This window comes from Pseudochaenichthys georgianus, chromosome 19, assembly GCF_902827115.2.
Source record: "Pseudochaenichthys georgianus chromosome 19, fPseGeo1.2, whole genome shotgun sequence".
Classification (NCBI taxonomy): domain Eukaryota; kingdom Metazoa; phylum Chordata; class Actinopteri; order Perciformes; family Channichthyidae; genus Pseudochaenichthys; species Pseudochaenichthys georgianus.
In genome coordinates, this window is record NC_047521.1 from 16,619,488 (window position 1) to 16,635,269 (window position 15,782).

At 41.7% G+C, this 15,782-nt stretch overlaps 1 protein-coding gene across 1 annotated transcript in view; it reads right to left on the minus strand.

The window, feature by feature from the left end:
- Positions 1-15,782, minus strand: part of polr3a (polymerase (RNA) III (DNA directed) polypeptide A) — a 44,100-nt gene that overhangs the window by 23,700 nt on the left and 4,618 nt on the right. Inside the window, 14 exon segments of the mRNA XM_034107177.2 lie at positions 3,587-3,698; positions 6,962-7,134; positions 7,331-7,495; positions 8,669-8,807; positions 8,885-9,012; positions 9,297-9,366; positions 10,425-10,565; positions 11,425-11,566; positions 11,669-11,772; positions 11,842-11,978; positions 13,219-13,381; positions 13,810-14,049; positions 14,489-14,643; positions 14,743-14,914. Coding sequence (XP_033963068.1) covers positions 3,587-3,698; positions 6,962-7,134; positions 7,331-7,495; positions 8,669-8,807; positions 8,885-9,012; positions 9,297-9,366; positions 10,425-10,565; positions 11,425-11,566; positions 11,669-11,772; positions 11,842-11,978; positions 13,219-13,381; positions 13,810-14,049; positions 14,489-14,643; positions 14,743-14,914 — 2,041 coding nt within the window.

Genomic DNA, 15,782 nt, shown 5'->3' on the forward strand with positions numbered 1-15,782 from the left:
AGGTGTGAAAAGGACTAGTCACATCTACAAGCTCAACCCAGTACTTGAAGATGGTGTTCTGAGTGTGGGAGGACGTCTCAGTAGAGCAGCAATGCCTGAAGAATCTAAACATCCTGCTATATTGGCAAAAGATCTTCACATTTCTGACATCATTCTACGGCAAGTACACCAAGATGTGGGACACGGTGGTCGTAACCACATGCTATCTAGCCTGCGACAAAGATACTGGATTCCTGGTGCTAGTGTGGCTATAAGGAAAACCCTGTCAAAATGTGTTGTTTGTCGGCGACTAAATGGAGCTCCAGGAATGCAGCAGATGGCAGATTTACCTCGAGACAGAGTTTCTCCAGATGAACCTCCATTCACTCGTGTTGGAGTTGACTATTTTGGACCTTTTGAGGTTAAGCGAGGAAGGAGTACAGTTAAAAAGTACGGTGTTCTCTTCACATGCTTAACAGTAAGAGCCATCCACATTGAAGTAGCTTCATCCTTGGATACAGATTCCTTTGTTAATGCTCTTCGGCGCTTCATCGCAAGACGTGGACAAGTACTGGAATTACGCTCAGATAATGGAACCAACTTCGTTGGAGCTGAGCGTGAATTGAGAGAGGCAATAGAAAGGTTGAATATTGCTAAAATCAACAACACCCTCCTTCAGAAAGGAATAAAGTGGACTTTCAATCCCCCTACTGGATCCCATCATGGAGGAGTATGGGAAAGGTTGATCAGATCTGTGAGGAAGGTTCTGAATTCCAGCCTGAAGGCACAGAACCTTGATGAAGAGTGTCTTCACACTGTTCTTTGTGAAGCCGAATCCATCATCAACAGCCGTCCCATAACGAGAGCATCCACAGATCCCAATGACTTGGAAGCACTAACCCCTAACCATCTTTTGCTGCTAAAAACCAAGCCATCTTTTCCACCTGGACTGTTTCATAAAGAGGACATATATGCTCGTCGAAGATGGAAACAAGTTCAGTACATCTCAGACTTGTTTTGGAAACGATGGATTAAGGAGTACTTGCCTCTACTCCAGGAACGACAGAAGTGGTCAAATGTCAAGCGCAACTTCATACCAGGAGATATTGTGCTCATAGTCGACGACTCAGCACCTCGCAATTCATGGCTTACAGGAAGGATTGTACAAACCATTCCAGACAGAAGAGGACTTGTACGTCAGGTGCGAGTGAAGACAAAAACAAGCTATCTGGACAGGCCTATCACAAAGATCTGCCTTCTACAGGAAGCAGAAGAGCCGTGAGGAAATTAGTGAACTTGATAGACCTTGACATTGACGTTTTTTCCGATTTTTAAGTGATAGTAAAGATCACTCCTTCATAGGCTAACAAACTATATCTTTTTTATTTTATTTTCTATTTTTTGCCTAAAGAAGAAAAGGACACTTTGACAAAAGGACGTTTTATCCTTAAAAGTTTTTTCTTGATTGTCTCCTACATAATTTTCCAGTTGTGTAATTATTATGTTGATATAATTAGGGGCCGGAATGTAGGAGCCACATATGAAGCCATTTCTGTGTTTGTTAAGATACATGTTTTTTGAGTCACTATAGGTGGTGGGCGTGTCATTGCATTGGGGTGGTGACGTTTGTGTTTATATCCGGTTGCTTTTACCTGTGCAGGTGGCAATAGATGGGGGAGTGAGCTAGAGAAGGACAATTTTTGTTGACCGCACGCACTCACGCAGGCACATACAAGGAGATACGTACATTCATATGGAATATTGCATTTTTGGAAAGCAAATAAAAGGTCAAACGCATACTGTGTTGGAAAGACTGAGTTTTTGCGCGTCCACAGTGTTTTTTCTCTTGTTTAGTCCCTCGCGGCACTTGGTTTAAGATTACTGCCGCAATAGTTTCCTTTCTTCATTGACTGAAGAAAGGTTTCTTCTTCAGGTTTGGTCTACCTATGTTGTAAATGTATTATCTTTTTGATTTACACACGGCATCTATTGCACGTCTGTCCGTCCTGGGAGAGGGATCCCTCCTCTGTTGCTCTCCCTGAGGTTTCTCCCATTTTCCCCTTTAAACCGTGGGGTTTTCTCTAGAAGTGTTGCCTTGTACGATGTGAGGGTCTAAGGACAGTAGGGCTGTCCCGAATACCATTTTTCGGGCTCCAGATATTCGGTAGTAATCAGCAGCGAATATTCGGCCCGCGCGAACCACTTCAACACGTATATTTCGGTGTATTCACGGCATTCATTTTGTTATTCTACAGTATTGTTGTTTTATAGTTATTTGTTAATATAACCCAATTTGTGTTCTTTGAAATTGAAAAGGATATCGCATTGCGTTTGTTACTTTCGTTGCAGTTGTATATGTCTTAAGTGTAATTTGGCTTGGCTTCCTATTTATGGACATGCTTTTATTTTTGAAGGTAAGTTAGCACAGTTGACAGGAAGTTGTTTTGCTTTGGAAACAACGTGATGGAGATTAACGGAGAAAAGTCTACATATAAAGACGGAGAAAGTAAACAATAACGTTTATGGTTAAGTGTTAGCCCCCCCCCGAAGAGGCACAAGCTCTTACGTTGATATTGGAGATTTCAATAAATTCAATTTGAATTTAAAAAAAATAAAATAACGAAATTTAAACCAGGATAGTACTCCAACGAACACATATTCGTGTACAGCCCTAAAGGACAGAGGGTGTCGTATTGTCATACTGATATTCTGTACACACTGTGAAGTCCACTGGGACAAATGTAACATTTGTGATATTGGGCTACAGAAATAAACATTGATTGATTGATTGATTGATTGATTGACTGATACTGAAAGAATTCGATCCAAAGAATCCTAAAAGATAGACTGGGGGAATTTGAAAGGATGTGGGGTCCAATGGTGTCATTCATAAGGGGGACGGTCGGCTGAGATGCATTACACAAACAATCGTTTTTTTAATGGCTTGGGTGGCACTGCTCGGGGAGGGAAGGGTGGGGGGGTAGTCTGGGCTCATTGGCACCCTTTAAGTTTATTTATTTGTATTATATATACTATTTTGTATGTTCTTTCCCAGAATTCTATTCTATGTATAGAATAGAATCGGAGGGATGAAACCCTCTTTAATGGTCACACATGCAGAGCACACAGCACACAGTGAAATGTGTTCTCTGTTTTTAACCCATCCTAGCACCAGGAGTCTAGTACTAGGAGCAGTGGGCAGCTATTGCACAGCGCCCGGGGAGCAATGGGAGTGAGGGGGGAAGGGGGATGCCCGGTGTCTTGCTCAAGGGCACCACGGCAGGGCAGGAAGTGAACTGGGACCTCTTCAAGTAGCAGTCCACACTCCATATTTAGGTCTGGTCGAGGATTTGAACCGGCGACCCTACGGCTCACAGTCCAAGGCCCTACTGACTGAGCCACTGCCGGACAATGTATGTCATTAAGTATGGTATTCCTGTCATGTTTTTTCTTTATTATTTCTTGTTGGCTGTTCTGTTGGTCTTGTCTATGTTGAAAAAGAGAAGCATGATTTCCACCCCAAAGAAGTCTGTACTATTGCTTACACTTGTATGCTTCTTCTCAATCAAAGTACTTGAAACAAGAGTTTCCTTTTTAGTCAGCTTACCTTTGGAGCCGCAGAGAGCCATGACCAGAGGGCTGTTGCTCTTGTCGAGCTCCCTGAGGCAGGCGCTGCCCGCTCGGTCTCTGATGACGGACAGCTCTTTCAAAATGAGAGCCTATGGAGAAGGACACGCAATTAATCATCTTTGTTGGCTGAAAAACTAAAACTTTTATCAAGCCATCATAAATTAAGATCAACAAACAGACACAAAACTGTGTTGTGAATTATGATTGGAGCCTTTAGAACAGACTCCACAAATGTTTCCCTTCAGACAGATACTTCCTGTCCTTTCATGTCTGTTAGTGAAAGCATCAGTGTTTGGGTTGATCAAGGGTCGGCCTTCAGACACTAAAGCATTTTCCATTGGCAAGTAGACGAGGTCGAACCGATAATAACTTGTTTTAATGAACAAGTTTATTTATTTTGTATTATCAGAGTCATAGCACCTGTTGTTCAGTGTTCATACAGTGAAATACATAACATTTTGTAAATGTTTTTTAAAAAATAGCAGGGGGAGAGAAGAGGAAAGTCAGAAGTGTTGACAAGCAGGACTGAAGTTGATTGAAAGCCCCAAAAAGTTAAAAAAATATTAATCTGTTGTCATTTTAGAGCAGTTTTTGGAAGTGGACATTTTTGTTCCGAATGACTAATGTGTGAGTTTTTTTGTTTAATCTGATTTTGTGCAAAAACTAATAATGCAAACAAATCAATTTTGTTGCTAATCTTTGACATATCCAAGTCTGTTGTAAAAAAAAAAAAAAGAGCCAGTCCCCAGATATGTATTTTATGGAAAATAGCTAATTTTCTCTGTTTTCATCATGAAAAAAACCAGCAGTTTCATGTATTCAAAATGGCATTTAAAGGGTTAAAATACATTCTTGGTATTTTCTATTAGAGCGGAAGAAAATTAAAAACCTTTTAATATAATGTTTTTATCAAAGTCTTTTGCAGTGGACATTTTTGTCTCGAATGGTCAATAAGCTTTCTCACTGTCTCCGTCCCCACCAACTCATAAAGCTGGCCATGTCCTTGATCTCATATTCTCAAGGAACTGCACTACTTCTAACCTCTCTGTAAACCCGCTCCACACATCCGATCACTTCTTAATTTCATTCTCTCTACCCCTTTCCAAACATAACGAACTAATCTCTTCTCATCCTGCACCTGTCCGCCGTAACCTTCGTTCCCTCTCCCCCTCTACCTTTGCCTCATCGGTGCTCTCAGCCCTCCCTTCCTCTGACATCGTTCCAACTCCTACCTCCAAACTCTGCTGCAGAAACTCTCCTCTCTACTCCTCTCTGGACTCTCTCTGTCCTCTCACATCTCGGCAGGCTCGTCAGTCCCCTCCTGCTCCCTGGCTAAATGACGCACTGCGTGCTAATAGAACCGTCCTTCGGCAGCAGAGCGGAAACGGTGGAAATCCAAACACCGTGACGACCTCCTAACCTATCAGGCTCTCCTCTCCTCTTTCTCTGCTTCGAACTCTCAGGCAAAAAGCACTTTCTTTCAAGATAAGATCCAATCTTCCTATTCCAATCCCAAAACACTATTTTCCATCTTCTCCTCCCTCCTGGACCCGCCCAAAGCCCCTTCCCCCTCCTCCCTTCTGTCAAGCGACTTTGTTAACCACTTTGAAAAAAAGGTTGATGATATTCGCTCTTCTTTTTCTGACTCACCTTTACTCACCACTGGGTCACCAGACCCTCCTTTCACCCGCACATCCTTTTCCCCTCTCTCTCTCCAAGTGAGGTTCTTACCCTCATTACCTCTGCCCGCCCTACCACCTGTCCTCTGGACCCTATCCCTTCAAACCTCCTTCAGACTATCGCTCCTGATATTCTACCGTTTCTCTCCCATTTCATCAACACTTCTCTAACTTCTGGTCACTTTCCAAACAGTCTCAAGGAGGCAAGAGTAAACCCTCTCCTGAAGAAACCCACTCTCAACCCGTCTGATGTTATAAACTACAGGCCTGTCTCTCTCCTCCCGTTCCTGTCTAAAACACTTGAACGCGCTGTCTTTAAACAACTCTCCTGTTATCTCCATCAGAACAACCTTCTGGATCCGCACCAGTCTGGTTTCAAGGCAGGTCACTCCACAGAAACTGCCCTCCTTGCTGTCATTGAGGAACTGCACACTGCTAAAGCAGCCTCCCTCTCCTCTGTCATCATCCTGTTGGACCTGTCTGCTGCAACCATCAGATCCTCCTTCACACTCTCCAAGAACTTGGAGTTTCAGGCTCTGCACTTTCCCTCCTCACCTCATACCTCAAAGACCGCAACCCCTCCACTGGCTTCCGGTAACTGCTAGAATCCACTTCAAGACAATGGTACTTGCGTACCATGCTGTGAATGGATCTGGCCCTTCCTACATCCAGGACATGGTTAAACCGTACACCCCAGAACGTGCACTCCGCTCTGCATCAGCCAAACGACTCGCTGCACCCTCGCTGCGAAGGGGACCCAAGTTCCCATCAGCAAAAACACGTGGGTTTGCTATCCTGGCTCCAAAATGGTGGAATGAGCTCCCCATTGACATCAGAACAGCAGATAGCTTACACACCTTCCGGCACAGACTGAAAACTCATCTCTTTCGACTCCACTTCGAGCAATATAACTATTAACAAAGCACTTATATACTAATAAAGGGCTGGCTTACCTAAAGCCAGTTGAGTAGCACTTGAAATGTGTTTGCTCTATGAAGCCTGATGTACTTGTATGATTCTGTCTTCTTCAAGTTTGTATTTTGTTGGTCGAACGCACTTATTGTAAGTCGCTTTGGATAAAAGCGTCAGCTCAATGCAATGTAATGTAAAATAAGCGTAGTCGATTTGTTACACAGTGAATTAAAGACCGATTTGACACATTTAAGTTGGAATTCCAAAATAGATCGAGAAAATAGCCTTGTTACAAAAAACCAGGCCATTTGCACAAACATAACCAAAGTTATTGCAAAATGAAAAGTGAAAAATGACCCATATGGACAAAAACGTCCACAGTGATACCGGAGAGTTAAGATAGCGAGCTGATGTCCAAAATGTGTTGACATGTGTCCCAAAAGAGCACAGGTGTCTCTTATCCAAAGAAGAAGTGTGAATTGGGCTTGGTGGACTAAAAGGGGGCAGGCAGCTCTACAGTCTTGTTGGCATCTCCATTATTAGCCAGTGACCATGCTCAGCCTTTGCTGAAAGGATATTATGAAACTGCCTGGCCAACGATTCATATCTAATTCACTTAGAAATGTTCACCGGTAACCTGTCACATCTCTGATGACTCAGCCATGGTGTGAGCATTCAACAATTGCCATGGGGTGAGAGGCTATCGGTGGCAAATAAAAGTGTTGAATTGAAGATTTTAATTGTGATGAATATACACCTACCTCCAGAGTCTCCTCTGCTGTGCAGCCGGGCTGCTGCTGCAGTTTGCCCGTGGATAGCGCCTGGATGTATTCGTCACACTTCTTGTACCCATCATCCAGCAGGTCCTGTTTGGCCTTCAGCAGACCCTGGCCAGGTGTCACATCACCAATACCAATAGAGAAGCCTCGGTTGGCTAAAGAAAAAACAACAACAACAACATCAACTGAAGTTACAATCAATATCTCTATAGATTACCCAGTTTGCAGGATCATTTAGTCTTGAAAATGTATTAATCAACTTATATGTACCAACAGGTTTATTTCTGTTGATACTGATATATATCAATTCAAATATCAGAGAGAGTTGTTATAGCCCTGGAGGCCACCTACAGAGATACGCCGGAGTGAGTCTGGCCAGGCGGGACATGGCGTTCGCCGCCTCCAGCTGTCCCCAGTCTCTCAGCAGGATGTAGAAGATGTTCTTCTTGGAGCCGGACCCCAAGGTACCCTTGTCCAGGCTGCCGCACATTAGCTCACTGTTGTGGATCACCACGACTGAAAATGTGACGAGAGAATGTGACAGGAATTGTAGTCATTAAGTCCCAGAATAGAAAAACAGGACCATGGGGAATAAATCGCAGCGTGATGCTCGCCCTGAGACACCTGGTGCCGTGTGAAGTTATTTTGGGATATTTAAAAAATTATATTTTAAGTAAATTATATGGTTTAGCTCATGGAAAAAGTAGCTTGGCTTTCTCAGGTAAGGCAAGCAAAGGCACGTTTATTTATATAGCACCTTTCAACACAAGGCCATTCAAAGTGCTTTACAACAATGAACGACATTAAGAATATGGCATTTAAAAACAGTCATTAAAAAGCAACGATAATCAAATGAAGAAATACATGGATAAAAGTTAAGAAGAAAATGTTTCCTTTTCATTTACTGTCTCCTAGAGAAAATCTATAATGCAATACTATTATCAATATATTATTCCGAAATTGATTATTCCATTAGAACTGATCAGAAACTATCCAAGTTGTTACTTGACATGAGAACACACTTTTCTTTACATTAACGCATCTCTTTCTAACGCATCTCAATGCACTGAACATTCTTCTGTTTGTTTGATATGGGATTTTGCATTCATTTTTCATACCAAATATGTTTGTATTGTTATGTTGCTTTCAATTATATCCCCAATCGCTTCTCCTCTGAAACTTCATTAATAAGGTTGTTGATTGTTTATAAGGTAAGCTCTTGGATGTACATCATTGTATTGTGATTATACAAAAAAACACCAAGATGGCTGTTATTTATTGTTAAAAACTAATTCCGGCTTTACTCAGGTGTCTCTAAACCTCTTGTATATTAATAAATCGGATTAACCGACTGAAAACTGTGATAATAAAGGAATCACATATAATAAAGTCAGACTGAAGCACTCCTTTGTGCATCCGTCAATCCTCACAGTAAATACAGAGCTGAACAAATGCAGATCAAATGCACGCTAAAGGGTCTTTGAGCATGCTTTCTCTCAGCGATTGTGCTGTTATGTTAAATGTTTGTTTTTCATGTATTGTGTCTTGATATTTGTCTATGTTGATGTTATACATATAGCTGCATTTCAGACTTGATCTGACCATTTAAGTATTATCGTAGAATACATTTCATCACTTAGCCAAATAAGACATTTTAATTTGAAATGTTTAGAGCAGATTCTGACTCACATGAGTCGTTGTAACAGAGATCCTCTCCCTTGCCGCAGTACTGCTTGCCCCTGGTCCGCAGGTTGGCCTTCACTGGACATTCCTTATTGGGCTTCAGAATGAGGCTGAAGATCTGCTTGCCCGTCCACAGAGCCATGGGCTGATGGACACACAGCAAAGTGTTAGTGCCGGGTCAAAGACATGGAGTTATGTAACAAGCCCACCAGAGTGTAGTACCTTCATGATAGCAGGGCGGGGGAGAGTGATTTTTACTTTCTCGTCATGCCCCACGAGGATCGATGCCACAAGCTGGCAGGTCTTTGATCTCTCAAAGAAGGTGTCCTTCAGCGTCAAGAGGTAGGCCCCTAGGAGGTAGAAATAAGCTAATACATTAATGGAAATTAAATACAGTGGTTTTTCGTATTTTCTGGCTTAAGTGCACCCCCATTAGGTACAAATGGTTATTGAATGCCTACGGATTACTCAAATATTCAAAGGAAAAAAAGAATGAACATTTTCTTATACCATCATAGCCAGTTTGCCCTTGTTGCAGTGATAAATGATCCTCCACCTGTATCTCAAAGCAGCAGGACTCTCACATCACATAAAGAGCACAGAGAGAAAGAGTGTACCACGTCAGCGCACTGACCTGTCAGAAAGTCCTGAATAGCAGCAATCAGAGGTTCACCATTTCTTGGAGTGACAAAATTTGCTTTCGTCTGGAAGAAAGATAAAAACATGGGTTTAATCGCTGAATGTAAACACTCAAATGAGACTTTTTAAGACCACTTTGAATAGAATTTAAGCCCTATTTCACAGCAAGACAGTATGAAGGAAAATTGCTATAAAAGAAGAAATACGTCCCATAATACTTACAAAATAAATGTATTCATGTTGAACATAAGAACAATGACTGAACATAACAGCATAACAGTACACAGAACTGTGTTAGCGTGTTAGACAAAAAGTGTGTGTGTGTGTGTGTCTCTGTTAGTGTGTGTGTGTCTGTATGTGTGAGGGTGTGTGTGTGTGTGTGTGTGTGTGTGTGACAAGAGCTATCTTCTGAGCTCTGCTGCCTTGGCTACAATCTTTCATCGTTGCTGTTGTAGGATTGGTGTTTAACTACAGTATGGTATTTAGCGTCCACAACACCTCTGTTTTTAGGGTTGACGTAGACCCAAACGTCCCCCGATGTTGTTGTGGGAGCTGCTGCACTAGCTAACGCTACATTTGCAAAAAAAGAACGCTAATTTTTTTTGCAAACGGTGCAGCGGGCTTCAAACACATTTCCCTGCACTGGTTTCAACCAAGCACTAAAGTTGATGTTTTCCAACCAAATACGGTTGAACTTACACTTCCCCATATTTATTTGTAGCCCAAGTCGATTAGAAGCTGAAGCTTGGTTGCTAGGTTACTGGGGGGAACAAAGTTAGTGATTACTGGTTCCATGTTGATTTATTTCAATACAAATTGTTGGGGGGAACTGAAAGGCTATTACCGTGCTGGTTACTTTGCAGCCCGGACATTTTCCCCAAAACACATTTAGACGTGATCGCAACACAGAAGTAGGCTACCTTTCAAATCCGATCATTTTTAAGACCTTCTAAAATCATATTTAAGACCTTTCTTATTTTTTTGATCATATTTAAAACTTTTTAAGGCCTTAAATTCTGAATATCAAATTTAAGACTTTTTAATGACTTTTTAAGACCCCGCAGGAACCCTCTGTTAGGTGACGTGTGTGTTGTGAATGGAGCCGCGTGGTGATGAAATGTACCCCCATCAGGACGAGGGCCTCGGCTTTGGCTTCTTCAGTCTGAGGTAGATGAAGGTTCATCTCATCACCGTCAAAGTCGGCATTGTACGGGGTGCACACGCACTCGTTGAACCGAAACGTCCTGTGAGGTCTGATTCTGGCCTGGGAGGTTGGGGACAGTAAAAATAGAGACATTCATAATGAAGACTTACTGCATGTGTAACCCGGCGTCTTCTTTAGCAGTGAAATTATTCTTAATATTGTGAACATTTCAACATATCTTGGCCCATTCCATCCATTTGTTTTAAATACTGTACAGCTTTTTTCATTTTTTAAAACAGGTGTTTATAAATTCATACTTCTTACTTAGACACATTACATTACATGTTACTTATTAGACGCTTTTATCCAAAGCGACTTACATACTCAATACTGTGGACAATCCCCACAGGAGCAATTTGGGGTGAAGTGTCTAGCCCAGGGACACAACGACATGCTGACTGCAGTGGGGTTTGAACCCTGATCCGAACCCCATCGCACAACCCCCTGCACCACGCGCCTCCCTACATATAGAAGCAGTTTCAGGCACCGCCGATAATTACTAAAGTTTTCTTTTCTTAACTGCCAAAAATATCTGTCAAGCCTGCCAACCTAATTAATCTGAAGTAGATAATACTTTTTGTTCAGTAGATAATTGTAAAAGATGCTTCAATTATACTGTTGCTAACATTAAAGGGCATTTTAATTTATAGTGTTTATGCCAGCCACTGTAGAAAAATAAACATTTCACAGATAAAAGTAGCAGCTTTTAGCTTTGCACTGACCTTAATTAACTGTTTTGGCAAGTTAACTGTGGAGGATTCATCATGAGTTATCAAGAAAAAGAAAACGCTATTTTAGACAGAAGGGGAGAAAGGTAACGACCCTGATAATAGCATAAATGTTAAGTGATGAAAGCACGGTGTACTGAAACAAGGTTGTTTTTTTTCTTTCATTTGTTCTTTTCAAAAACCAAGCTTACGATGTGGGCCATGATGCTGAGTTTGTGCAGGGAGGGCTGTCGATTGAAGAGGACGATGTCTCCATCGATCATGTGTCTTTCCACCACATCTCCGAACCTCAGCTCCTGAGCTATCTTCTCACGGTTTCCATACTTTAAAAACCTGGCAGAAGATACAAATACAAAAATATATATTTGTTTTAAAAGGTGAACCACGTCAGGTAAGGAATGTTTTTTAATTTGCCAAAGACTTAGCCAGCCTTACCTTTTCATCTGTGTGCTACGATTCTGGATGAAGTTGGCTCCGGGATGAACTTCAGGCCCGTTGCGGACCAGTTTCCTCAATAGCTCCAGATTGGCTTTGTTCACCTATAATAAAGAATCACATTTAGATGACTTTAGTCCTGGCAAGTGGTTGTTTAGTGTAGGGAGGCTTACCTTCTCTGGGTATGTCAGGATTTTAGCCACGTGCACGGGGACGGCCACCTCATCTATCCTCAGGTTTGGGTCGGGAGAAATGACGGTTCTGCCAGAGAAGTCCACTCTTTTTCCCGAGAGGTTTCCTCTGAATCGACCTGAATTTTTCACAGTAAATGAATCAGTCAGTCTGCAATTTAAAATGTTCAGTTCCTTTTCTACACCGAGTTGCACACGCAATTTCTGTAAAGTGCTTCTTGGATTGTTAAACCCATTATACCGACATAAAAATCTCACTCAAATGTGAGTGCAAGAGTGAGAAAGCTAGGATAGGTACCCACATCTGCTCTGCTTTATGTTTTACACTGTACCCGACTACTTTAATCTCTTTAAAAAATGGACAAATCTGAAACAAAATGTTTAGGTGCAACTTTTGGCATTACCAAGTGTTTTTTTTTAGTGCTGTACAAATTATCGCGGTTTTTTTTTTTTATTAATTGCGTTAAAATATTTAACGCATTTAACGCATGTGCAGAATGGCCCGCCCCATACGTGCCACCAGTGGCAGCGCCAGGGTATGGCTGGGGTAGGCTACACCCATACCAAGAAATGGCTTAGCCCCACCATGAACAATGATGTTAAAGTAAGCAAAATAAAGTCTGCCAACTCGCGCGGAGTAAATTGCACAGACAGCAGTTAGTCAGATTGATTTCAGTAGCCACGGTTTTGAAAACTTTTGTCACGTAGTGATCGACTTCTCAATAGAACATCTTTGATAATGTCTTCTGGCCAATCAGAATCAAGATAACGGCGTCGTGCTGTTGCAGGAAGTCCGGACGGAGAATACTTTTGCTGTAGTACAGGGGTGCACATAACTAACTAGTACGCAGGTTATGTGCGTAATCTGAAATGCGTACCGTCACTTGTGTCACAAAGCGCATTTGCGTACCGACAGAGTCGGTCTCCGTGTGCACAGACAGGGCTGCTGTTAACGTCGTTCGGTACAACGGAATTGTGCCAAAACTACGCCAACCGGCTGCGGAGGGAGACTCCCCCCTTCACTGGAGAACTGCGCTAAAACAGCTGATCACAACGTTTACACTCTGTGGTCACGGAGTACTCCACTAGCCCCCCCCATTCCCACAACAATATACATAAATAAATGGCATATTTTGGACATAGTTAGAATGGTGATTAATCCTGATTAATTCATTTTTTAAACTGTGATTAATCTGATTAAAAATGTTAATCGTTTGACAGCCCTAGTTTTTTTATTTACTTGATAATGGCATTTAGTGTGAAGAGTTGAATAAATACACTGTGTCCACATTACAGAGTTTATTTAAAACATTAAAAATTGGCAAAATAAGATCTCACATATTTTTATATTCACTTTACCTTGCTTTCCCTTGAGTCTCTGCACAAAGCCTCGGGTCCATTTCTTCGGTGCCATGTTGAGGGGAATGCCCGAGAGCTCGCTGTTGATGTACAGCGCACACTGCAGCTGGAGGAAGTCCCAGTCCTCCATGATCATCTGGGTCTTCGCCCCTGTCATACGGTGCTAAATGATCAAATACTTTGTTAATGAGGACCGTCTACAATGAAATGATGAAATGTTATTACTGCATTTAGGACGTTTTTTGTTGTAAAGCTCATAATGGGTTAGCTTTGTTATAATGTGTTAGTCCATTTTACAAACAATAAAACTCTAAATAAAAAACTAATAGGCAGGTTTGAAGTCATAGAAAATTGATTTCTACACTTAAAGACAATATTAGACCCAGAGTTCGGCCGCCGGATTTATATTTCAGAGGCTGTATGCTCAGCAAAAAAACAAGATGGTTTTTTCTCTTTGCTAAAAGCCACCACAGCTCAATACTTTGAAATGAGGTCAATCATCTAGTGTCTTCTGTCTTCAAAACTAGAGGCTAAAGTCCTACAAGTCCCTGCAGACATCCAGCCCCATCATCTTCAATAACAGATACCAACCTTTTTGATGACATCGTTGAGGAAGATTATCTCTGTGAGCTTCATGGTGAGGTCGTCCTCGTTGGTGCCGGACTTCAGGTCGCTGACCACAGAGGGCCGGATGCAGAGAGGGGGCACCAGGAGGCGGGTGAGAATGAGGTCCGCGGGTTTCCCTGCCTCAGGGTTCATCAGCAGCAGGGGAATGTCTTCTTGGGGGATCCTCTTGAACATGTTCAGCACCACCAGAGGGTTCAGGTTTTCCTGAAGAGGAAATAATAATCAAGGCAAAATACAGGAATGTGCAGGACCTCCATATATGGCTCAGTGTTGCTTGAAATGCTTTTGATGACACTAAAATACTTATTTCTAAACAGTTGTTTGAGTAATATACCAATGGTTTATAAAAACAAGTTTTCCTTTTAGTAAATTACTGGAATGTAATGGAACATTCTTTTCTTTAAAAACCCCTGAAAGGCGCTATATACATTTAAGTTATTATTAATAAATCAATACTTGGTGTTAAACATTTGCTTTTCCTGATTTACATGATGAAATATATTATCGACAAATAATAGATTAAGAATATAACCAACAAGTAGAATCACTAAATTCAAGGTAAAAAACATCAAGGTTTGACACTGCTGTAACCTTTCACCCTCTGCATGGGAACACTAATGAGACCAACTGTGAAACATTGTACCTGTGCTCTGGTCAGCAGAGGTTCCACCACTTTGTTGTGCTCAATGGCAGTGTCGAAGGACTGCAGAAAATCTGTCACAAAGACATCCACCACCTTCTTGTTGGTTTTGTACTTCTCATGGATGATCTTTAGCAGGCCGCATTTTTTCACTGGTCCTGAAAAGTATAAGAGACACACGACTCAGCTTCTCCAATTATTGAATCAGAATGAAACGTATGTGGCAAAAAGTAAAACTAAACAATTTCTCTTATTACCATTGAAAGCAGCACAACTCATACAGATCGTCTTTTTGCGGCATTTATCAGAGATCTTCTTCTTCAACCCTCGTTTCTGGAGATAGGCCAGGTTGGGCCTTTTTAACATATCCATGAACAGCAGTTTGTCCTCTTTTGTCAGCATTATGCTCGAGCATGTCTTGCAGATCATCTGGAAACATGACAAATTACAATGATCACAATGAGGGTGGTAAAACATTGTCTCACATAGGTGCTTGAATCATTTACAGAAATGTACAAACTATTATTATTGGAGAGGTATAAACATATTTGCTTGTTTTCATATTTCACATATTTACTTGAGAGATAAATGGTAAATGAAATGAATTTATTTAGCGCTTATTTGATCCCTGATTTCACTACAACAAGTTAGCATTCGCCCATTGACACATATTCATATAGAGCAGACCTGGGCATTGTACGGCCCGCGGGATGATTCTGACCGGCCCGCGAAAGATTACATGATAATTAGAAAATAAAACATATTTTCTAATTATCTTATGGGTGGACTAAAACCGCATTGCTTTTATTTTGAAGCCCATTTATTCTCACAGTGCACGCAATCGTGCACGTCAACTGTGCACGTGAAATGCGTGTCTACCTTCCTTGTCACCCCTGAAAAATGCGAAAATGTCGGCTCATGCCAAAAAGATGAAAGTGGATGCCGAAAGCAGACCGTTCAAACAAATATGGACTACTAATTTTTTCTTTACTGAAGTCAAGGGTAAACCTGTGTGTTTGGTTTGTGGGGAGCATGTCGCCGTGTTTAAAGAGTACAATTTGAAACGGCATTACGAGACGAAACATGCCGCGAAATACAAAAACTTGACTGATGCCGAACGAGCGCGGACATCAACTGATTTACTAGCAAAGCTAGGAAAACAACAAGGCTGTTTTACAAAGCTGCATGCAGACAGAGATGCAGCGACCAGAACCAGCTTTGTGATAGCCCACAAAATCTCCCAGAACAGTAAGCCATTCTCGGAGGGGGAGTTTGTGAAAGAGTGCATGGTCGAGTC